At 42.6% G+C, this 23118-nt stretch overlaps 2 protein-coding genes across 3 annotated transcripts in view; one reads left to right on the plus strand and one right to left on the minus strand.

Annotated features, from left to right (window-relative positions):
* Positions 1–23118, plus strand: part of DOCK1 (dedicator of cytokinesis 1) — a 322979-nt gene that overhangs the window by 87892 nt on the left and 211969 nt on the right. For both annotated transcript variants that reach the window (XM_075107665.1, XM_075107666.1), the window contains exons 26-27: positions 10635–10762; positions 13234–13329. In XM_075107665.1, the coding sequence (XP_074963766.1) occupies positions 10635–10762; positions 13234–13329 (224 nt within the window). The remainder of the gene's footprint in view (positions 1–10634; positions 10763–13233; positions 13330–23118) is intronic.
* The window catches only part of INSYN2A (inhibitory synaptic factor 2A), a 49918-nt gene continuing 45941 nt past the window's right edge, over positions 19142–23118 (minus strand). Inside the window, exon 4 of the mRNA XM_075107673.1 lies at positions 19142–22343. Coding sequence (XP_074963774.1) covers positions 22160–22343 — 184 coding nt within the window. The 3' untranslated portion in view covers positions 19142–22159. The remainder of the gene's footprint in view (positions 22344–23118) is intronic.

The following is a 23118-nucleotide window of genomic DNA, read 5'->3' on the forward strand; positions in this document are numbered from 1 at the left end:
TGTGTGTATATATATTTATATATGTATATATACATAAATATCTCTACAGCTGCGTGCCAGAGGGTGGAGCCTGGCACTGAGGCGGACTCCAGAGTTTGGTGCCGCAGCGATGTGGCTGTTCTGCTTCCCATGGGCTCTATTAGTGCCCACAGAGCTTCACTGCCCTCCCTTCTGTGTGGTTATGTGTGACCTCGTCTATCTGCATGGCGGTGTTGTGTGTGTGTGTGTGGATAAACAAAGCATTATCTTAAAAGCTCTTGTCACTGGTAATTCTCTAGGAAGCTTGTGTCTGGAGAATCAGTTGTGCTGGGAACCTTTCATAAACACTAGATCAACACTTGAAAACAAATAAAACCGCTAGCCACAGCCTTTGTTAAATTTAGAGATTTTTTTTTTTTACCCCTTGCGCTGTGGGTTTGAGTTCTTATTACTAAAACGTAGTTTGACTGCTCCACCTCCTCCTCATTGATTCAATAATTTGTAACTGATAGGCAATACTTCCATGTAAGTATCCAACTGATCCTGTATCGTATTGCAGAAATGAGATTTTCTTTTCCAGAAGCAATATGCAGTACCAGATTGTGGAATTGATGGAAGGCTGTAAAATGTACAGGAAATCAAAGAGCATTTCATCAGTGTATTTCTGTTGGAGAAAAATGCTCTAAATCTGTGCGTTGAGAGGTCAAGGAATATTTACTTGTGTCTCTAAAGGAATTAAAATTCAAAATATATGAATTTGTGAAGCTTGAAGGATTTTGGGGTGAGGAGGGTGGGAAATACTGTGCTAAAGCGTAGTGCTTGAAGGGTGATGTTGAGTGAGGGATGGTTCATTGGTCTTTACGAAATTTGAAGAGTTTGGGACCTTGGATTAGAATGTACTATGGTGTTCTGGTTTGTATGCCTTGAAAAAAGGATGTTAGGTAGTGTTTTAAAATTTGTTCACTTCTTTTCTGGTTACGTTGTATGCCATTTATATGTTTCCTCATAAAATTCAAAGTAACTATTCTCCTTGGCAGAACTTTTACTTACTTTTAGTGAGCTTTCTTCGGCCCTGGCAGGAAAACCTTGTACATTCCGTAGGTTTTTGGCACTTTGGCCCTAGCAGCAGCTACTAACTGAGCCCTAGTACCAAAGGAAAAGAGAAAAAATCAGTATATAGCTAGTCAGTCAGAGCAATGGTAAGCAGAGTGCGTGCATGTGTGTATTTGCGTATCTCTATTTGATAGAATAATAGGTGGCTTCAAGGAGCATATTTTTCCAAGCTTGTGGTTATTTACAGAGGTGAGCAAGTAGAAATCATCTCTCTGTCTAGACTAAATCTGTATCAGGTCTTCATGCTTCTACTTTCTGTCCTTGAAACAACCAATATTCAGATACTACTAAGAAGAAAAGATTTTCCTGTTGATTCCAGTCTAACATAAAGACAGCTGTTTCTGCCCATTTTCAGGGGTTATATTCGTCGAATTCAAGGCCTGTTTGGCACATCTTAGATGATCTGCCTTTTATTCTCTCCGCATTTGTATCAGTAATTTATTATGGCTTTGGCAAAATAAATGTAAATTTTCTTCTGGAAAAGCGTACGGTTGCATCTTGTTTTTCTTGAACATGGAAAATAACGCCTAAAGTGATGATGCTCGATTGCTCTTCTGTTCACGCAGCAGACCCGTGTTATACGTTGGTTTAGTCTTTATTCCCTTTCTTATGTGAGCAAACGCTTCCCAGGAAGGTCACTGAAAAGGTCATTTGGTCATGGCTGCTGCAGAAGTGCTCCGCAGTGCTTAGCACAACTATTTCCAAGGGCTAAAGCACAGCGACGATCTAAGAGTGCGCCCTTAGGAGTTTTTTCAAGAGCTAAGCTGCCCTGGTTTCCCGTACTCTCTGCGGAAGGCCCAGGTAGTGCTATCAGCCGGACAAAGGGTAGTTGTGAAGCGGGAGAAGGGCAGTCTGTGCTGTGGAGCGGTTCGTTTGACTCTGTCCTGCTCCGAGTGTTTTGTAGCGATGAAAATTCCTGGGCAGGAGCCCTTTGCACAGGGGCTGGATGCTTCTGTGGGGTCTGTGAACACCCCAGTGTTCGTCTGTGCTAACTGGGATGCAGCTTTCTTTGCATGCAGTAAAGCCTGTTAAATTGTCAGTGGTTTGATATTCTGATGGAGCAAATTATTGAATTTTAAGGCTTGACTAGAACCTTAAATGTACTAGTTTAGGCAAATACATATACATCTTGCTCAGTGAGGACGTAAGTATATCAGTATGTCCTTACGTACGCCATACATAATAGTTTATGTATGTTTAAACATAAGATAAATATGAATATATAATATAAAAATAACTATATATGACCATGTAGAAGTAAACACATGTATAAATAAGTAAAGCTTCTTACCCTGACCACAATAATCTACGTAGCTCTCTTGCGGTGCACACAAAATCATTTTTGTCTGTGTAAAGCAGTGAACTTGTGATTGAGACTGACCCCGCATCTCCCCTACCTGTCCCGTGTCCGTCCCCCCCCCCCCCCCAACGCCCCCCCCAGCCCCCGAAACAGAGGCGGCATTTCTTCACGTTAGCACCTGAAAGAATTCTGGCTTGTAAACGTCTTCTGTAAGAGTGTGACCAGACAGAAGTATGAATTTAAAAATTAGTGCGGAACAGTTTTGGAACAACCTAACGCACATTTCCAGTTCTACATGTGTAAGTGATTCCGGTTGGTAGTTAAGTGTCTTACCCTTGCAAACCTTGAAATTTTGGTTTTATGTAAATAGTGATTTATCTGATTTGTTTTGTCCCCTAGAGGTGTTTGTATTCTCTGTTGCTTTGTTTTACAAATGACTTCCAGCTAATTACCAAGTGAGCTGTGTAGCTGCTGTGTCCTTAAATAGTTAGGAAATCTAGTGATTTCTCCATTAGGAAATCGTTAGTCTATTAAATATTAGTAGACAGCAGATAGCATTTATAAGAGTTCTTATTGTTTAATTATGACTAAAATGACAATCTTTGTCTCCACGCTGTGTAGCGGAAGCGAGGTTACTAAGCAGAGGTTTTATTTTTTTGGCCACATTAGCTAAATGAACCGTAAAATAAAGGAATGCATTTGTCAGTGTCCCTCCAAATGAAATGTTTTCAAATTGACAAAAATTTATTGTATGTATTTAGCTTCAGCATAGTTCCTGTGTCAGTGTTCCATTTGAAGTCTTTGCTTGGATGCTCGTAAGTTGATAATGCCTCCTGAGCATCCTTTTATAAAGATTAATATTTTATTCTGACTGCACATTCCCGTGACATTAATCATTGTGGGTTGGACTTGTGCAGTAGAGAACAGATGTCGAATTATTGTTGTCTGTAATCATGGTGCATCATACTCATGAGCCATCTTCAGAGCTGGCTTTTGAGCGGGAGACTAATGTTATAGACTATAGATTTATCAAGGTTGCCCATTAATCAGGCCTGGGAGGTGTTTTTGACAGGCAGGCTGATGAAGGTTAACCCTTCCTCTTCTGTACTGCTGAGTAATCAAGACACAGTTGATCAACCAACTGTTTTTCAAAATAGTTTATAGCAAAGGATGCACTTAAAATCTTAGCTCCTCGTAGAGTTTATTACCATAGCATGAGATTTATTTAAAAATATATATAGATATGTGCGCGTGGGGTTTGGTGGGTTCCATCTTTGGATTTTGTTGCCTTTTAGCTCTTGCATTTTGAGAGGTATCTGGAAAACCTTAAAATGGTGAAATTGTTTCAATAGCTGTTTCTGCTTGAGTTTAAAGTGAAGCTGGGATCTGTTGTGCGATTAGAAACCCGTGGGACAAAGGTGTCGGTCTGGCGAATGGGGTCTACTGGAAGCGTCTTTGCAGCGAAGGAGCTGTGGTGCCGGCGGGCAGCCCCCAAGCCCGCTCGAGCGGCATCGGCGAGGGCCAGCTGCGTGCTGCGCCGTCATAACGAGAGCCTCGGCAGCACGGCTGGGGAGGTTTTTCTGATAGCCTGCAAGTAGGCCTTTAAAAACTGCAAGAGGAAGGAAGAGGATGTAAAAATCACCCAGTGCGTAAATATGATTTTATGACCTGTCAGATGCTGAATATCATGAAGTACCCTTTTGATTGTAGGCATGGCTTTCGTCTTTCCCATTGGCAATATTTATTCCTTTTTACGTACCTCAAAGTAAGCTTTATATTGGTATTTCTTCCGTAGCATAAAACCTTCTATGGGTAATAAAAGGGCCAAGTAATTTTTAGAAAGACTTCACAGTGCTGGTGCTTGCATTTTTTTTTTGTTTGGGTTTTTTTGTGTTTTTTTTTTTTTTTCTGGTTTTGGGTGGTTTTTGTTGGGTTCTTTTTTTTTTTGGTGAGGGTGGTTTGTGGGGTTTTGTTGTCGTTGCTGTTTGTTTCTAAAAATCTGGGAAGGGTCTGGATCTTTTCATCAAGTACCCAGCACACCTTGACACTCTGCTTGATCCTCCCATGTTTATAGCCTGCAACAGCTACAAACCAAACGGGACATGTTCACAAGTCGTTGTTGAGGAAGGCCGAGAGCCTGTAAGGTGGTAACTGAGGTGTGTTGCCAAGTCTACCCAAGGGAACTTAGGCTTTTGTATAGGTTGTGTAATTCCAAATGAAGTAGTATGACAAATCAATTAGTTTTTCCTTTCTCAGAAATTCAACCTGAATACCTTCCCTATTGATTAGAGTGTACTCTAGACAATCTAACTCAAAGGTGACATAGCTGCAATTTTTGCCTTCTGCATGCTTGCAGATATTAAATTGATCTTTGACCGTTCTCTACTAATGGGGCTTAACGGGGACATGAAACATTTTCAAACCTCTAATTAGGAGCTTTTGTAAGTTATTAAAGATTGATTTACCTCGCAGGCTTTACAAAGGCATGTTCATACGTCTTTGCTCGAGTGCTTAGCAACTGGGCGTCAGGGCTCTTTCTCTCCCCTGTATTTGGGGAGAGGAGCGTGCTGCACCGCTGTGTTGTGGCTCTTTCCTTTCCAAGTTAGCACTTAAAGTAACAACATATACGGAGGTTTCACAGATGTGGAGGCACAAGGCTGCAGTCACAGAGCATCTCTGGGGCAAACAGTCTGAGCTGAACTAGGCCATTCGTTGGGCTGAAGTTTATACGGAAGATCAGTACTTAATTTTAGACCTGCATCCATCTGGTTGTGTAAGAACAGTCTGAGCACTTGAGCAAGGAAGGGAATGGTTTTTTGGGATAGGAGTGAGTAGTCAAGGGCTGGAGCAGTTCACAGGCAGAAGTTAGAAGTGGACATAGAAAGGTGATTATATGAAATGCATGGCAAGTCAGTACCAGGATAAACCTTCTTTATGCAATGGCTGGATCTTCGCTCATAGCTTCTTTTTTCTATTCAGGGGGTGCTGGGTTTTGGTGTTGTTTTTTTTCTAGCTAAGGTTATGCCTTTGAAATATGTGACAGTAAACTCTTACTTTAAATGCACATATATCATTGTCTACCGTACTAGGGCAATTTGGAGACTTCGTTTCGGAGGCTGGACTAGATGACCTCAAAAGGTCCCTTCCAACCCAAACTGTTCTGTGATTCTATGATTTTTGTATAAATATCTTTAGACGATTTAATGAGCATCCTGGTAAATAAGCTCTTTCAGTGAGGTCACTTCTGTTTAGCCTTTTGTTTAGAGATCACCACCTCCTTTCACTTTTGATATCTGCATAGATTTAGGATAATATAGTTGTAAACAAATAATGGGAACTTGTGATGATGATGTTATTCTCTGTTTGGATCTTTTTTAGTCCAATTATCTCCTACCTCACGGAAATGAATATGAGGGGATGTGATGAAGTCATGGCTAGGTGTATTCCCCATGTAAATACATTGCAGGGTCTAAGGTCTGTTCCTTGAGGCAAAAATTTCAACAAATGCACCATGATTTTTCTCCTTTTTGAGCTGTAAAGCTGGAGGTTAAATGACTGAGAAGCAATTAAATGGAAAAACTCTGCACTGAAGAAACTAACTCTTCAAAGTACTTTCTTTGAATGAGAGCCCACTTGTGCATTCCTAGTGAACATGTACTTACGTGAGTCACTTGAGACTGAAGAATATTTCTCTTGAACTGCTAGAAGTTGGGTGTGCTTATACACTGTTATTTCTCATCCTCTGTGGGTGAGCTTACAAGGCAGAATGAGGAGGATGCTGTTCCATTTCCTCTCCAGTGTCTTGTTGAGATGGAGGGCTCTCTTCTGCATTATAGCGTGGTTTTCCTTGATTATTTTTTATGTTAGTGACTTTTATTTTTCCCCATTGTGCAGTTTGGGAGAGCAGGATGCCAGCATTTGTGCTGTGTATCTTGCCGTGGGGACGAGTTTGTGGAGGTGCTCCTCTGGTAACTCTTCCCTGCTCTGCATGAGACTGGAGGCTCTGGTTGCAGATGACTTGGGAGTCCTGAAACAGCTGCAGAGAACAGTTCAGGTCATTGCAGTTGGACGTTACGGCACTGGCTGAAGGCTTCTGGCAGACTTTGGACAGAGGCTGTTTCCCTGTGAATTCCATCTTTGTCTCAGGCATCCTGTTTCCTTCTCTTTTTTTAGTAGCAAAAGCAAGTCCTCTTGAGCCCGTACCTTATCACTGAGACTCATCAAGTGTAATTTTCACCTTGGCACTGAGTTTTTAATGTTTGTATTAATTTTTCCACTGCAAGCCAAAACACACAATCGTAAGCACGTACCGAATTCTTCGTCCTTGGCACCCCTTTGCCTTCTGGCTGTCAGGGTTTTTTTTTTTCCCCTGGTACCTGCAGTGCGTATTTTAGCACTGGTGATACTGCCTTGTCCATCCTGTGCTTGTAACCAGCAGACTGTCAGTAGCCTCAGTTTTCACTGTAGGTGGATGTTGAAGTTGGCACCTGTGTGGCGGCCATGAAATGCAACTGGGTGTTCTGTTACAATAGTACCTTCTACAGCACTGACACCTCGGCATGTGGGGTGCGGCATCTCCTAAATACTGGTGGGAATCACCAGGAATGGTCGAGGGTGGAAGTGCGCATTCTGTCTCTGGATGTGTCTCCAGCAAAAGATGAAGCTAGTAAAGGTACTTAATTCTGGTCAATCAAAGCCGGGGTCACCATCTTTTGGTGATGCAGATCTTCATCATCCTTTGAGCTGCTGGTATTTGCTGTAGCTTCTCAGCAGCAGTTTGCTCATTCTGTAACTCCTACCTATCCTGACTGCTTCTGGCTGCCAGCTGTGTCCACTGCAAAGGGACAGAGACCAAATGTGGTTGTTATCTACCTGCACTTTACTAAAGCCTTTGATGCTGTCTCCCACAGCATTCTCCTAGAGACACTGGCAGATCATGGCTTGGATGGGTGGAAGCTTTGCTGGATAAAAAAACTGGCTGGATGGCTGAGCCCAGAGAGTTGTGGTGCACGGAGCTGAATCCAGCTGGCGGCCGGTCACGAGCGGGGCTCCCCAGGGCTCAGTGTTGGGGCCAGACTTGTTTAGTGTCTTTATCAATGATGGGGCTGAGGAGATCGAGGGCATGCTCAATAAGTTTGCAGATGACACCAAGTCAGGCAGGAGTGCTGATCTGCTGGAGGGCAGGAAGGCTCTACAGAGGGATCTGGACAGGCTGGATCAATGGGCCGAGGCCAGCTGTATGAGGTTTAACAAGGCCAAGTGCTGGGTCCTGCCCTTGGGTCACACCAACCCCAGGCAACGCCCCAGACCTGGGGCAGAGGGGCTGGGAAGTGCCTGGCGGAGAAGGCCCTGTGGGGGCTGGCTGACAGCCAGCTGGGCATGAGCCAGCAGTGCCCGGGTGGCCAAGGAGGCCACCAGCCCCTGGGCTTGTGTCAGCACTGGTGTGGCCAGGAGGAGCCGGGCAGGGATGGGGCCCCTGTGCTCGGCCCTGGGGAGGCCCCACCTCGAATGCTGGGCTCAGGGTTGGGCCCCTCGGGACAAGAAGGCCCTTGAGGGGCTGGAGCGTGTCCAGAGAAGGGCAGCGGGGCTGGGGCAGGGTCTGGAGCACAAGTGTGCTGGGGGGCGGCTGAGGGGGCTGGGGGCGTTTAGCCTGGGGAAGAGGAGGCTGAGGGGAGCCCTTTTCGCTCTCTGCAACCGCCTGAAAGGAGGTTGTAGTGAGGGGGGTTGGTCTCAGCTCCCAAATGACAAGCAATAGGACAAGAAGAAACAGCCTCAGGCTGCATCAGGGGAGGTTTAGATTAGATATTGGGGAAAAGTTTCTTCATCAAAAGGGTTGTCAAACATTGGAACAGGCTGCCCAGGGAAGGGGTGGAGTCACCATCCCTGGGGGTGTTCAAAAAACTTGTAGACGTGGCACTTCAGGGCATGGTTCAGGAGGCCTGGGGGTGTTGGGTTGGTGGTTGGACTTGGTGATCTTAGAGGTCTTTTCCAACCTTAATGATTCTGTGATTCAGTAACAGGAACATCTGGTTGCAGAAGGAGCTTCTGCTGTTGAGTATCACTCTACTGCTACCAGGAGGAGGCTTCGTAGTGTTGAAAGTGTTGCTTTGAGCTATTGACCTCTTGGCTTCTCGGGAACATGTTAGGTATAACCCTAAATAAGTGCTTTCATATTGCAATATGGGGTCATCCCCTCTTAATTGAGGTTAATCTCCAGGTTTCATTTTTTTAGTCTTGTGCCTTCTGCTGTGGTCTGTATGTAACTTGTGCTCTTCATGTCGGGATGGTGATGCTTACTGGTCCAGAACTATTTAAAATCCTCTTAAAGACTTAATTGAGTGCTCATGAGCATTTCTGAATGTTCCAGGGACTTGAACTTTTGTGTGAAAATAATCTCTAAGCAATGATATAGTCATTAAGGACTGCCATGAAGCTGCCTCTTATGAGTCATCCATATGCCATCGAGTCCAAGCAATTTGGGTACTATCACTAAAAAAAAAAATCAGTGTGTTATCTTTTGTGTGGCTGTGAAGAGCTTCACCCATATTTTCCCAGGAGCTGAGTAACTGGAGATCTCACAGGCCAACAGCCAATGTAGCATTTGAGAAAGTGAATTCCTCAGTTGTGTTTTCAGAGGCTGTCAGCCAGGTGGATTTTACAGTGCAAGGGCACCTTTTTGGAGTGACCCATGTTTTGATAGTGTATGCTCGTGTGTCAGGAAAATAAAAACTTCATAATGGTAAGTGTTATTTTTCAAGATACTTACGCGTGTGTATGCACATGAACTAGTTGTGCTGCTTTCTGTCTGTCTTACGCGTATGAGTTCTCCGAGAAAAAGCTGCTTGCCAGCTTGGTAATCCAGCCCTTTTAGTATAGAGACGAGGTACTCTTTCCTTTGGGCAAAGCAGAGCTCACGCCTTCTTCCATACGTACGTGAGATAGTTGGGCAGATTTGTAGGGAAAGGGACTTAGGAACTGCTGTCTAGTAGGGTAAAATAGCTGGAGAAGTTTCATGGCTTTCTTCTGTTCCTGTTCTACAATATTATTTAGAAGAGGTAGAAAAATACAGAAATGCTGCTAATTCCTCCTTCTCCCTTCCTGCTCTCCTTTCCCCCCCACCCCCTCAAATATGTTTTAGTACTATGCTGATGGTATATACGCTGTGTAATTTAATCATCATTATTTCTTCTTGACTGAGTCAGGCTGTGATGAACAAGAATAACCAGTTCCCTTCCTTTGGGCATGGATTTACTTGGGGGCTGGGAATGGGGGGAGGCGAAAGGATTTTAACTTCACTCTTTCCTGCTTGTGTAGATCAAGCGTGCACGCTTCTGGTCTCATGCTGTGGTTGGTTGCAGCTGATGCCACCATACAGAAGGCAGGGATCTCTGGCTGTGCCATCTCTCCTAAAGGAAAAAGAGGATGGTCCAGGGTTAGGAATGAACACTAGGTCCCTACACTCCCTCTGTGCAAGACAGTTTGCAGGTTATACGTTAATTAGATTTGTTAGATCAGTGCTCAGTGTTACCTGCTGGTAGGTTTAGCAGTATCAATCTTCGCCTTATATTCTTAACTTGAGCCAAAATGTTAAGCTCCATTATTTAGCTCCTGTCCATTTTCCTCAACTTCCCTATCTCGCTGCAAGTCCTGTACTTGCCTTGTACAGGCAACTACATCTGAATACAAGCACAAAGTATTTCAGCATCATTTTTTGAGCTATAAAAGACGGTGTCGCGCAGCTGAATGTTAATCTGCGTCGCAGCACACATCTTGCTGAACCATGTTTGTATGGTTAGGCTGTGCTGCAATCGTGAACCGGTACAGGTCAGGTAAAGCGAGTTTAATACACCTTGCCAACACTCAACCGGTCAAGCAAGCGCGAAGCTGAGCTTGTACGTCGTGCTGTGTGACGGTGGCGGATGGGTCCAGTTAACCAGTGCTTTTAAGCAGAGGCCGTTAACATCGGGGTGACCACTGAAGTGCTTTGCTGAACCAGGGCTGGTGGTGGCGCGGGCGGGAGGGCAGTCCCTGTCCGAGCATTCTTAACCTAATGACTTCATTTTCACTTGCTTATAACTTTCTCAGGTTTTTATGGTTTTGGTTGATAAGCAGGAGACTGGAAATCTGGAAGTTACCTTCTTTTTCCTGATTTTTTTATGTAAGCGCTGAAGCAGATCGACTGTTTAGGCAGTGCGATGACGTTATTTAAAGCTGCGTATGTATCCTTATGTTTTGTGTGCAGACTGCAGGGAAATCTTGCTGCCAACAATGACAGACCAGCTCAAGTATCACTTGGAAAGACAAGAAGATTTGGAGGCTTGTTGCCAATTGCTGAGTAACATCCTGGAAGTGCTTTACAAGAAAGACGTGGTTAGTATCGTACAGTTCTGTGATGATGAACATTTAAAAGAAATGATCTTAGAATGAATTAAGGAGGTAACTCCTGATGGCTTAGATTTTCTTTTCTGCTTTCTGTCCCCCCGCTAACCAGTCTCTTTTTAGGTATTCAGTGATGAGGATGTGTTGTGTGACATCTCAGGATGTTTCTTACCGTTTCTGAGGCACATCCAGCACGGTGCTGTTAACCCATACGCTTCTCCAGCCATTGGTTAGATAGCGAGTAAATACATAACCTTAGGAGTTCAACCTTCCTCTTACTTGGTGTCTAGCCCCTGCCAACTGCAAAATGTTTGAGGTTTTTTTTGTTTGTTTGTGGTTTTTTTTTTTCTTCCATGAGCATTTTGGGAATGCATGTTTGAGTTGTATTGATACTGCCCTGCTAGGCCAGCCTGAAGTGGGAGGGGTGTGTGCGTATATGTGTGCACACACACACACATATATATGAACATATACTTTTGTCGACACAGCAAACTTGTTTAGTTTTTTGAAGCGCCATTTAAAGTTAGCTGGTAGAATTCCCACCTCAGTAAGAGATAACCTGAATTGGGAGGTGGTGCCTTCTGCATGAATATCCTAACTAGCGTAGTTTCTTACCCATTCAGAATGTAAACGTATGAGAGGGTTGCGCATGAGAACCTGTGCAGTGCCCCCCAGGGCTGGTATGCAGATGTGGAGCTTCCATAATAGTCCCTTTTTTTGTCTTCTCTTGACTTCACACAAATAGGCAAATATTGGTGCTTTGCCAGAGAGCTGCAGTGATTTGATCTTCTCTTAAAGAAGTGTGGGCTGATGAGGCTGCTGCCTGACCCTTCAGCCCTGTGCAGAATCATACTCTAATTTAGCTGGAAAGGACCTCAGGGGTCAGCTACTCACATCGTATGTAGCATCTTATTTGACTAGGTTTTTTGGGCTCATTTTGATTCTGTTTCCTTTTAATAAAAGTACTTCTGTGTGACTGCTTCAGAGAGTGGGTGATTTGAAAAACAGAATTTGTTTTTTGACAGCTTGGCCGCTTCCTGTCACTCTTCGTTGGCTGAGTTTCTCTCTGTGGTAGTGACTCGCTTGCAGCTCCCCCATCTCGTGGGCTGAGCCCAGCTGGAGCTGCAGGGGTGGCGGGAGCTGAGCCGAGAGCTGCCCTGCGCCACTCTCAGTTAGCAGCCGTCTGCGAGGGGCTGCAGGAAATAGATATCCATTTCCTGATGGAGTTGGGGACAGGGAGAGGAAGCAAACACTGCGAATGAGGAGTGACGTTGAAACTGAAAATGGGCAGGAGAAGCACAAGTGCTGGGACTGTAAAGAGAGGCAAGTCTTGGAGAGAACTCACAGGAGAGGAAGCAGCGAGAGCTGAAGGGTGGAGAGGAGCAGGGTACTGAGATAGACGCATTCTTCCCCGCAGCTGCTCTCGGTACCAGAACTGCAAGGTTTATCCCAAAGACAGGTCTGTCAGCAGGAGGAAGTAAAGTCTGCACTGGAGCAGTAGCTGTGTATCAATGATAAATGTACTGATGATGATGGCTCGTTCTTCAAATATGCAAATGAATTGTTCATACATGCAAGTCTGCCTTTGGTAATTAAGCATAATGCAGCGATAAGATGTGGGTTATTATATGGATCCAAGGGCAAGAAAGAAAATGGTTCAATGGGATGTTTGTTTGACAGTCAAGAAACAACACAGAGGTGCTGCTTTATTTAGACAATTACCTGGGAAAACGCTTGCAAATGTTGGCTGTAGAATTGTTTCCCCGTTGCATCTCACAGACCTCTATGAGTCTTCTCCTTCAGACTAATGAAAACTATGAAGAAGCCTGTTTATAAAGTAAAAGACGGGAGCAAAGCTCAACTGTTTCTTTCTCCTTGTCATGTGGTTTTGGCTTCAGTTCCTGTAGGCGTCGTTCTGCATGAGGTTTCTGAACTGGTTTTTAAAAGCCAGTTGCACTAAATATTTCATTTCCAACTCCATCAAAAATAGTGGCAGGTCACTTCTAATAGAGAAATATTAATTTGAAACAATTGACTGAAATTAAAGTTACTCAAGCAAAGTTTTGCTTTGCTTGTCGGTTTCTTTTAATAACGCTGTTGCAGAATAGCCCCCCGGTTTGGTAATGCCTGTGGGTTTTTGATGTTGGAAAAAGGACTTAGGAAAATAAAATTACTAGGTAACTAAATGTCACAGGCTTTGCTATATTTATTTCCAGGGACTTGCTTTTCATTTAAATAATTGTAATAGAACATGTTAATATATCGGTAACGTGCATTAATAAAATGGACTTTGCATGGTGTGTGTTAAAATGGGAGACTAATTTTCTGCTTTTGATCAACAGCAGTGAGTGGTGTTTTATTTAACTTTCACAAGACAGGCAGATTTAAAGGCAAACATAAATAGTTCGGTTGTATTGGTGTCTGTTGGATCTAGTTACCACTAATTTATTCTTTTTCCTTAGGGGCCAACACAACGACATGTCCAGATAATCATGGAAAAGCTATTGAGGACAGTAAACAGAACAGTCATTTCCATGGGACGTGATTCGGAGCTCATTGTAAGTGTCTCTTGATGTAAACTTAAATACTTCTGTCACATCTTCTTGAACCTGACTGTAATAGGATTTAAATCCCAGGTGACCCAAAGCAATCAAAACCTTCTGTAACTGTCTTTGTGTTCAGTAAGCTGTAAAACATTGGCTTGTAATTTTTCTGTGGTTTACACAGGGGGAGAAAAAATACTTCAAAAACATCAGTGGTCAGGTGGGTAGTCAGATTTTAGATGTCTGTGTTAACCAAAATGATGTATTCTTTGTGATTAACCAGCAGAAAAGTGTGGAAATGAGAGACTTGCGTGTTTGTTACTACCTTAGCAATTTACCTGCCTTTCTTGACCCAACTGAGACAACCAAGATAACGGCAGTATTCGAACGATGGAAGAACAGAGCCCCAGACTATTACGTTTTGAAAACTTAGAGGAAGGACTGATGCAGTAGCTGCAAGTTAAAATATTCCACCTTGGTGGCATAGCCCTGTGATTTTAAAGCCTGAAATCTGAATTTTTCATCTGTATCATTAATATTGGTCTAAATAATGAAAAAAAAAAAATAGTGAGGCCTATTGATATCTTAAGTGGGGATAGATCTTAGTGCGCTTTTGGGAGTCGCACTGTGTGTTTGCCTGTACCTTACATTCTTCTGTAGGTGTCTGCGTCTGGCAACGGATACGTAGGAAAGTGGTCAAAGGGGAGCAGATTCCTCATCTGAGTAGCTGCCCTTCTGCTCTACATCCGTTTGCTCAGTTTGGTTCGATACACTGATTTCTTTCTTAAAAAAAGGTTTCTTTGTTAGTCAGTTATATCTGAGTCCATTAGCACTTACTTTTTTTGATCTCCCCTTCTGCTGTATTTCTCTGTGTAATTGCATACAGTGGTACTTGACTTTTTACGTGGAGGCGCTCTGCCCTCAGCACACCCGCCTTACCTGCTGCTGTCCTGTTCCCTTGGCAGATGGTGGTGCTTGTGTCTGCAAACACGCTGCAATCTTAGTTTTATCTTCAGTGCGTCACCCACTAACTTTTTTTTGTCTTCCACTTTTATCTCTTTAATTTCTGATAGTAGGTTTTTTTCATAAGAAAGTGATAACGGATCACCAGATCCATTGTTGGAGCGAGAAATGGTTGTTAAGTAGAGATCATTCTTACAGAATATTATAATGCTGGGATGCAGTACTAGTGAAAGGAAGACAAAAGGTTTATATGTTGTTGCTACTTTGTGTGTTACCAAAGAAATTATTAATAATACGCAGAATAGATATCTTAATATCTTTCTGTACAAGGTTACAAAGTGTTACTCTTCCCCAGTTGCACAGAAGGCGTAGTCTTGTAAGACATAAGTACAGGAAACTTCTTCAGTTACGGTTAGGATGTAAATTAATTATTGTTTTGATGAACACAATTTAGATGATATTTTAAAATGTTAATTATTCCTTTTGCATTTATCAAATTATATTGGAAAACTTCTCCTGTAGTACAACTGGACTTAGTTAAAATACATAAAAATATCCGTAGAGATCATGAAGCCAGCTTGAAATCGCTCTACGCACACTCTGTAATTATGTAACGAGTATTAACGGGCCCGGGTATTTTCAAGGAGTCCTTACTCCTATCTTAAAACACCTTCTGTTGCTGAAAGGATCCTCCTGTGATCAACCAGTGACAATTCATTTTCGTGGTGCCAGTGAGGTAGGAAGAGCAAAGCGCAAGCGATGATTAGCAAGCACAACCGGACCCCTCCTGGGTCAGAATCGGGTTGAAATTATGTATTAATTTTTCTTCTGTCAATACTAGTATAGTTTTACCTGGAACTTGGGTTGGAGCATTAACCATACAGGATGAGCAGAGGAAGGAATTTTAAAAATAAAGGATCTTACAGAGGCATAGTTCAAGTAACTATAAATTTTCAAAAGGAGTAAAATGCAGGATGTAACAATTCGTTTCTTACATAAAGGTAGCTCTAGTGGTGTACTAAAGCTGGCATGTTTTCACTTTGAAGAAATACTTAGCTGTGTCATCTCCGTCCAAAACCTAATGTTGCATAATACACTTTAATTTAAAAAAAAGGCCTTGGGTCAAAACCACTGAGAAATTGGCATTTACTCCTGTAGATGTGAACGCTGCATACATTAAGATTTATCAGCCATTAGCTTCGTTCTGGACACTTTCCTCTGAGGGTCCCGTGTTGAACGGCTCAGACGAATGGAAGACACGGTCACGCAGTCCTCCTCGTCTGAGACTAGTCGTCTTCTCTGTTGGGCAGCAATACAGGAACAGAGATTCATAATCCCCTCGCGGTGCCAATCAAGCTTGTTTAATTTCACATTCTTTATAAACCTCTCTTCTCATCACTGTGTAACTGCTGTGGCATTTGGGATGCATGAACTGTGGGATCTGTAGGGATAAACATCACGGACAATTGCTTTGTAGAAGTTGTTTCAATTGATATTTTAATAGTATTCTTTGTATACCGTTCTGAGAGCGAGGCTTGTGGGGCTTACGCTCACGTTGGTTTTGACTGTGTGATAAGTCAGCGAGAGCTGGGGTTTCTGAGAGGCCGGAGTTTTGAGATCAGCAGAGGATTGTAAAGAATTGAAGCGGTCAAGTGAAAATGCAGTTATCTTGGAACAGAGGTGGTGGAAGGGGAATGCTAAAATACAGTGGCATTTTACATTAGTGAACAGAAATCTCCAGGAGACGATGAGGTTGCTAGATCATGGGTAGTTGCTACATCATGGGAACATAAGACACCAAATTTACTCTTTCAGGAGGATATGGAATTAGAGGCTGTTAAAGATATCGTAAATAGTTCAAATTACTTTCTCTACGTTATAGCCTATGGATGGGGATCTGTGCGTCCGATACTGAGCGACTGTTACCGGGTCAGCTGCCTTTGGAAAAACACTGATGGAAGGCGGATGAGTTGTTGTACCTTCCTGGGCAAAAACCCTGGCCTTCAGTTCAGGCAAGGCACAGTGATCTGGTTAAACGTGTTTGCTTCGCTGTGCTACAAACATTCCACCTTAATCCGGGAAGTAAGAAGGGATTTCGGTAACTCTTACCTGACGCCCACCATATCTCAGTCTGAATGTGGGAGGTATTGGGTATGACCTCTTAAAGGTTTTTGGCCTTCAGTGTTCTTCAAGGCTGAGTCTCGCATCTGTGGCAAAGTTTCTGTCTGTTAAGCCTTAAATTGCCAGGTAACCATGTTTAATTACAGGAGGTGCCTTTTCTACAGTGTTAAATGGACTGGAAAGATTCTCCAATGGTCTCTTGACTTTGCACAGTTTTACTTTTAATTTTTGCTTCCTTAAATGTGTGGGTTTCTAGATACAAATCATAAGCTATTCTTATCATGTACTTTCAAAAAAGAATTATCCTGAAATAAGACAGACCAGTTGTGAGAAGAAAAACTAGACAGTAAATAAAGCAGACTATAAGTGCTAGATTAAAATCTGATTTGACCATAATTTTGGAAGAAGTTGGTAGCAAGAATTCAACATTTGCGATAGTGCACGCTTTTTTCTAGCCTTCAGAACTTGTGAAAAAAAACCCCAAACCCTCAGTTTCACCGGTGCCTGTATTGACTCATTTTAAGCACAGCCTGCCTACTTATCAGGTCGATTCAGTGAAAGTAGTGAATTTATATACTTGGCAATTAGCATTAGTTTCCAGCCTGCTGTATCAAATGAGTTTTTAACATGCAAGAGAAAAATCTTGTCACCATTTTAATAGTCATTATTTTTGGCTACTTCTTCCCCTGGAAGTCTCGCTGGTGATTTGTACGGGGTCTGTTTGCTGAGTAGAGGGCTCTGTGTGTGCTGTTGTAGCGAAGGTAAAAACTAGGTGCAGCCTGTGGGTGCCGAGCTGTCTGATGCGAGGTCAGGGTTGCTTGGTGCTCGCAGAAGTTGGCCGCTTCGGGCGACTCTCACACGTGCCTGGAGCTATTCCTCCTTATGGCGTGGTACGAAGTCACCTATAAGATCACAAAATCTTTCCTACTGAAGAATGGGTTGCCAGAAAAAAAAAAAAGTAAACTGAGCGGGATTCTTTGAGTCCCTTTTTTTGAAGGATCATTTTAAACCATCTCTTCCCTTGCCTAGTAACTTCTGAAGAACGTTACATTCCATGCGAGTCAGCATGTTGGCCTCCTCCAGTAAATCAGAATTGACCGGCCACGATGGCAGGTCCAAAATAAATCATGACTGCTCCCTGCTTCCTTGTGGTCAGCAGCCTGGTATGTTTTTCATTCACAAAGCCAAGAAAAACAAGCTAGTTGCTGAACGCTTTAATTTCAGCAAGGACATCCAGATGGGGTTTTTGGATCCCTGTGTGTGCAATTTTTGGGAGGTGCTTCAGCTGGCAGATCTGTGCAACTGCGTGATCATTGTCTATGAGCGGTCTTGGTTCCTTTCTCTGGTGGAACAAATCAAATTCCGTTTTGGTACAGAAAAACATGTAGCTCGTAGATGGAAGAGCGAAGTGTAGGCAGTGGCCGTACTCCCAGGAGACTGTCCTTAAGAGCAGTGGCTCTGAAAAACCCGGAGTGGAATGTGGTGGACAAAGTCAGTGCGAACACCTGCTGTGCCAGGGAAGAAAAGGCTATTTCAGGTTCTCCTGGGTTGTGTGACTAGGCAGCAGTGGACAGGAGAGGACTTTGACTTTCTTGATGGGCGGAGCGTTTCCCACATGACTTTTCCCCCCCTTCTACACTTTGAAACAAGGATGTGGTGAAACCAAAACCGAAATGCTGCAGAAGTCATCAGAAAGGAGGGGAAGTGATTTGTGGTGTGAGACGTGAAAACCATCTGAGGTTAACAGAAAGAAGATTTAGAGGTGCCCCTTGGTGGTGGTGAAGGAGAATCTGTGTAGGGTGAAGACGACGCCTGTCAGAGGAAAGAGGAGGAGCTGGTGACAGCACTGGGGGTGAGAAGTGTGAGGCAGAGCAGAGAATATGCCACTGATGTGGGAAGTGAATGCTCAGACAAAGACAGTGGTGGGTTCTCCGTCTCTTGGCGTCTTCAAGGCAGGATGTCTTTCTGGAAGGCAGTAAAATATGAGCCTAAGTAAAATAGGAGTTATTGAGGGTCACGGGAGAGAGTTCTGGGGCTAATGTTATTTAGGGGTTGAAGCCAGATATAAATTGTCTTTCTCTGCCTTAAAATCTGTCAAGGTGAGGGTTAATGGGTTCCAAAATGTCGGGAGGAAGCGTCACTTTCTTCACCAGATTTCTCGAATGTAAAAAACTACACTTCGTTTTACTGAATTGCATGTTTTCTTATCTTTCAAAAAACATCTGAAATTACGTATTGCAAACTGATCTCACAAAAACTGAAGTGGTAGTTTTTGACCGATGGCCGTGATTTTGTTCCATCACTAATACTGAGCTGCTTTTATGTTGTAAAACGTTGTACCACCGATGCAGCGAAGGGGTACGGAGTATGCCCTGGTTGTTGGAGCAAACTGCGTTCGCCTAAACAAGCTGATGGCAAATTTCTAGCACTCCAATTACTTTAGTAAGCCACGGGTGTATTTTATGGATGCTGAAATAATACTGAAAATTGTTTCATGCAGTCCATTTCGTTCTGCTGGAACAGAATTGTGTCGGTATAGCAGTTGCAATTTTTAGTGGCAATCCAGTTAAATTCCAGTAGTGCTCTTGGAGAGATGCTAAAGAAATGGTAGAATCTAACGGCATACTTGATTTGAAAACGAACCTACTGGATTTTGAAGAAGTGATTAACCTTTAAAACACAGTGAGATTAAAGGCATAGACGGTGGTTTTGCATCTTAAGCAAGAAAAAGCAAACACTTTGTACTGATGGTAGGATTTTTTCAGTTTTAATCATGATTTTTTTTTTTCAGTTTCTCCTGATTTTTAAAACTGTTTTTACAGTGACTTTTTTTCTTTAAGAAAACAAGTGATACTCACATGAATAGTGTTTCCTAATAGTCCTAAAACAATGAATGTAGCTGTTGCTTCATGGAAGTTCTACGGACTCAGAAAATAGCAAGTCATATAAAAATCACTGCAGTATTTATTGACTAAAGTGTATTTTAAAGCACGATACGGGAGAAGTGCATATAGCAAATCAGTGTAAGAAAGTGCAGGGTATTGTCAGTGAATTCAGCAAAGCTACCTTATGTGCCACGTTGAAAGTAAAGATGCATTTTCTTTGTCCTAACCTCATACCTGCATGTTATAATATCTTCTACCTCAGGGTGAAAATAGCTTTGTCAGTCACATTTAACTAAAAGCTCTAAAGAATTAGGTTTTTCTCTCAGTGTCTATATCTAACCTGAGCCTGAGTGATTCTAAACGTAATACACTATGATACATTTTACACACTTGCAAAAACATTTTATTACAAATTACATTGTATGGTACGATAGAACACGATATGTAATTTTAAGCAAGACTATATGTATGTTAGCTTTTCCAGTTTTAAAAAAATGTAAAAAATTAAAAATTTGCAACTTCTTAAGAAAATAGCCTGGACATGTACAGAACACGCCATGAGAACTTTCCCTTTTAGCTCTTACATGTTTCACCAGTGAATTTTCCTCTATCATTTTAAATGCCTACAGAACCCTGGCGGCCGCATGAGTCAGTAACCACGCAGAACGGTTCGGTTTTGTGTCGGAGTCCCTGCCCGCAAGAACGCTTAGAACAGGGCTATGGGGAACGCTGCTGATTCGGCGACACTGCCGATTTGTGACCGATTGCCAGGGAGAGATGCTGGATTTAAACAAAACGCCCAACAAAAAAACCAAACCCAAAGACTTTAGCATGGATGAGTTCGTTAATTACTAACACTAGTTCAAACTAATGCTGAATACTGTTGTATTTCCTTGTTACGTCCGTATTTGATGTTTCTTTCCTTTTAGAGAAAAAAATATTGTCTCTTTTGGAAATACTTGGGTTTCGGGAACACGTGGGGTGGGCTGCCTTGTAAAGTTTTCTATTTTCAATGAAAAATGGTCTAAAATACATGAAGCACATTTTTTCCCACATGAAACAATTGCGCTTCCTGGTACACAGGGTCACTTTCTCTAATCCTTTGGCTTTCACAACCCTATTTCAGGATATTATTTGCTTATGTACAAGAACTCGTAGCCCTCTTGAAGGTTTACTGCAAAGGTGACTTTTTCACATTACAGCACGCTGAAATTAATGTTGAGGTGGGGACACAGACACCTGCTGCATTTCTGTTCCCATTTTAACTTCCTTTTCCCACTCTTTGCTTGGGGGGGGAATTATCTCCCTCAAGTTTTCTTGCAGTCATGGATTTGTTGCTGAGCTAAGAGGAAAAAGTGTAAATGAAAACACTTCAGACTTTCTAGTGTGTGCAAACTCTTCTGCTGCTGGTTGCATCCCTTCCACCTAAAGACTGAAGAATTTGTATCTTACTGATACCGCCGGGTACGCAACTTCAAACCCAATTCTTAGTAAACCCGTGTGTCACGTGACGCTACCACTCAAATTCTCTTAAATCCTTAAAAAAAAGAAGAGACGACAAGGTTCCCTCTCCCTGGCTGCTTCTAGCATGAGAAATTTTTTCCACAAACGTTTGTTCTAGATGCAAGTTTAATGGCAGTAGCAAATACTTAAAGGAAAAAGTTGCAGTTTGTAATTAAGAGCAAAATTTTAAATGTCATTTAAAAAAAGAAAAAAAAAGGAAAAAGTGATTCACATCTCTTCCCTAAGTGTGTTGGTCAGCAAGTACAATTAATAGATTGAGATATAAATTATAATATGTTGGGAAACCCATCTGAGAAGCTTACTAAAATAGCATTTAAAATTACTGCTCCTTCGAAACAGGTTTCAAAGCGTAATTCGTACTATAAATTTTCTGGTGCCGTCTGCAATAGCGTCGAGGTTTTCCAAAGACTGCATTACAAAAAGATATTAAATTATGGCAAATGCCAGCAATCCGTAGAGCTTTTGTTCCGTTTGTGGGGTTGGGTTATTCTTCTGTGCCAGAATGTGTCGTTTAGACCTTTTGGGTACCAAAAGACCGAAAGCGAGATCTAGGACAGACGATTGTCCCGTAGCCGTGACCCTGTCAGCTCGGTGCGGTTAAAGGCTTGTCCTGACTTTGGGAGGTTTCTAGCCCCTCACCCCTTGGAGATGAGCAGCAAACTTGTTCGTCTGGTGATGAGGACACAGCTAAATTAGAAATGACGGTGCGCTGGCGGAATGTGATAGCTCGGTTGAAGTCTACATCGCATGAAGGCAAATATACATAGAGTCACATCTTAGAGATTATTCTTGGTCTTGGACCACATGAAAAATTGTGCTTTGTCCAGGATATATGTGCTGAAAACTGCACTCCCCGATCAACATGGATTTGTAAAACTGAAGACCATTGCAAATACAAGGGTCGCTTGCCTGTTTTTTTTTCCCCCCTCATTGTTTAAAGACAATAAACCAAACCCCCAAAAGGCTTTAAAACAACAGTGATATTTAGCTGTGTACAGGATGACAGCCTACAATTTAACAGGTTAGAATGTGACGCTTTCAGATCTAAGGGCAGGGGGAAATAGTTTTACTTTCCATCTTTGTACAAATTCCAATTCAGGTTTTACATCCCACATTGGTGAACTGCAAATAAAAGTTGGCAAGGTATTACCTAACGCCTTGCTTCTGGGCGTTAGTTTATAGGTACAAAGGCCTTTTTGGTACATACGGTGAGAACTGAATGCTGCCAGAATGGTCAGAACTACATTGGCCGGTAACACAGATCAGTCTACAAAGATCCCGTTATAGATGATTGATAGAACTCCAAATATTTTTCAAAGAAGGCCTTGAACTCCACATGTAATGGACTTGGGTTAAAGGAACCAGAGTTTCCATCTTCCATGCTTTTTTGATTCAGTTTTGGATTTTTGCTTGGGAGTGGAGGAGTAGCTCTCCTGAGAATAAGGCAAAGGTGCAACCTGAGTTTCCTCAATAGGATGAAGTTTTCTCAAAACTGGCTGTAGTTTATCTTCTTGCTGTTTAAAATCCAATTCCACGCTAAAAACAGGAAGAAAAAAAGCAATTAGCTATTATATTATAATAATAGAAAGATTTCAATTAAGCCAATGTCTGATCTACAACTGCTTAATTTATAAATTTCAAATAGAAAATAAATGTTTAAATGAGATCTCCACATTTCTGGCACCAAAAGTGAAAGGGGTGGGGAGAAAGGTCAAACAAGGACATATTGCAAAGGAGAAATAGGAATGGGATTGTGGAAACTTCTCCCTCCCGCTTGGGGGGGGGGGGGGGGGGGGGGGCCTTGAGGATTACAGTAGAAGTGTGCTGTGAAGTGACTGGAAACCAGAAATACTACTTGTTTTCCCTCATCGCTGTGGAGAAATGCTCTTTCAGAGGGCTCCCAGGCTCAGTTCCCCCTCCTTTCTGCACAGTCTGGGAGGTTAGGGTGGCAGCCAGGCATGTGCATCCTTCCGCTCCGGAGGAAGGCTGATGGGTTGCCCAGAAGCAACGAGGCTGTCACGGGAGTTTCTTCACCTCAGCTGTTTATTGCAAGCTTTACCCTGAGTTAGATTAATTTCACCAAACTGCTGCCGTATGTGTAGCCTCATATACATACATGGGAAAAATAAAGAAATTAAAGAACAATTCTCTTTTACAGTGCAACCCTTTAGCATATGCTGACAGCATCTGATGATGATAATGACATAGAGTCTGCTTGGCCCCTGCTCTAAATGACTGCTGAGACAAAAACATCTCATGATGTACATCTGTCTGTTGAGCTGACCAGACCTGTAGGTAAAATGGAGAGGAC

Source organism: Phalacrocorax aristotelis, chromosome 12, assembly GCF_949628215.1.
Source record: "Phalacrocorax aristotelis chromosome 12, bGulAri2.1, whole genome shotgun sequence".
Classification (NCBI taxonomy): domain Eukaryota; kingdom Metazoa; phylum Chordata; class Aves; order Suliformes; family Phalacrocoracidae; genus Phalacrocorax; species Phalacrocorax aristotelis.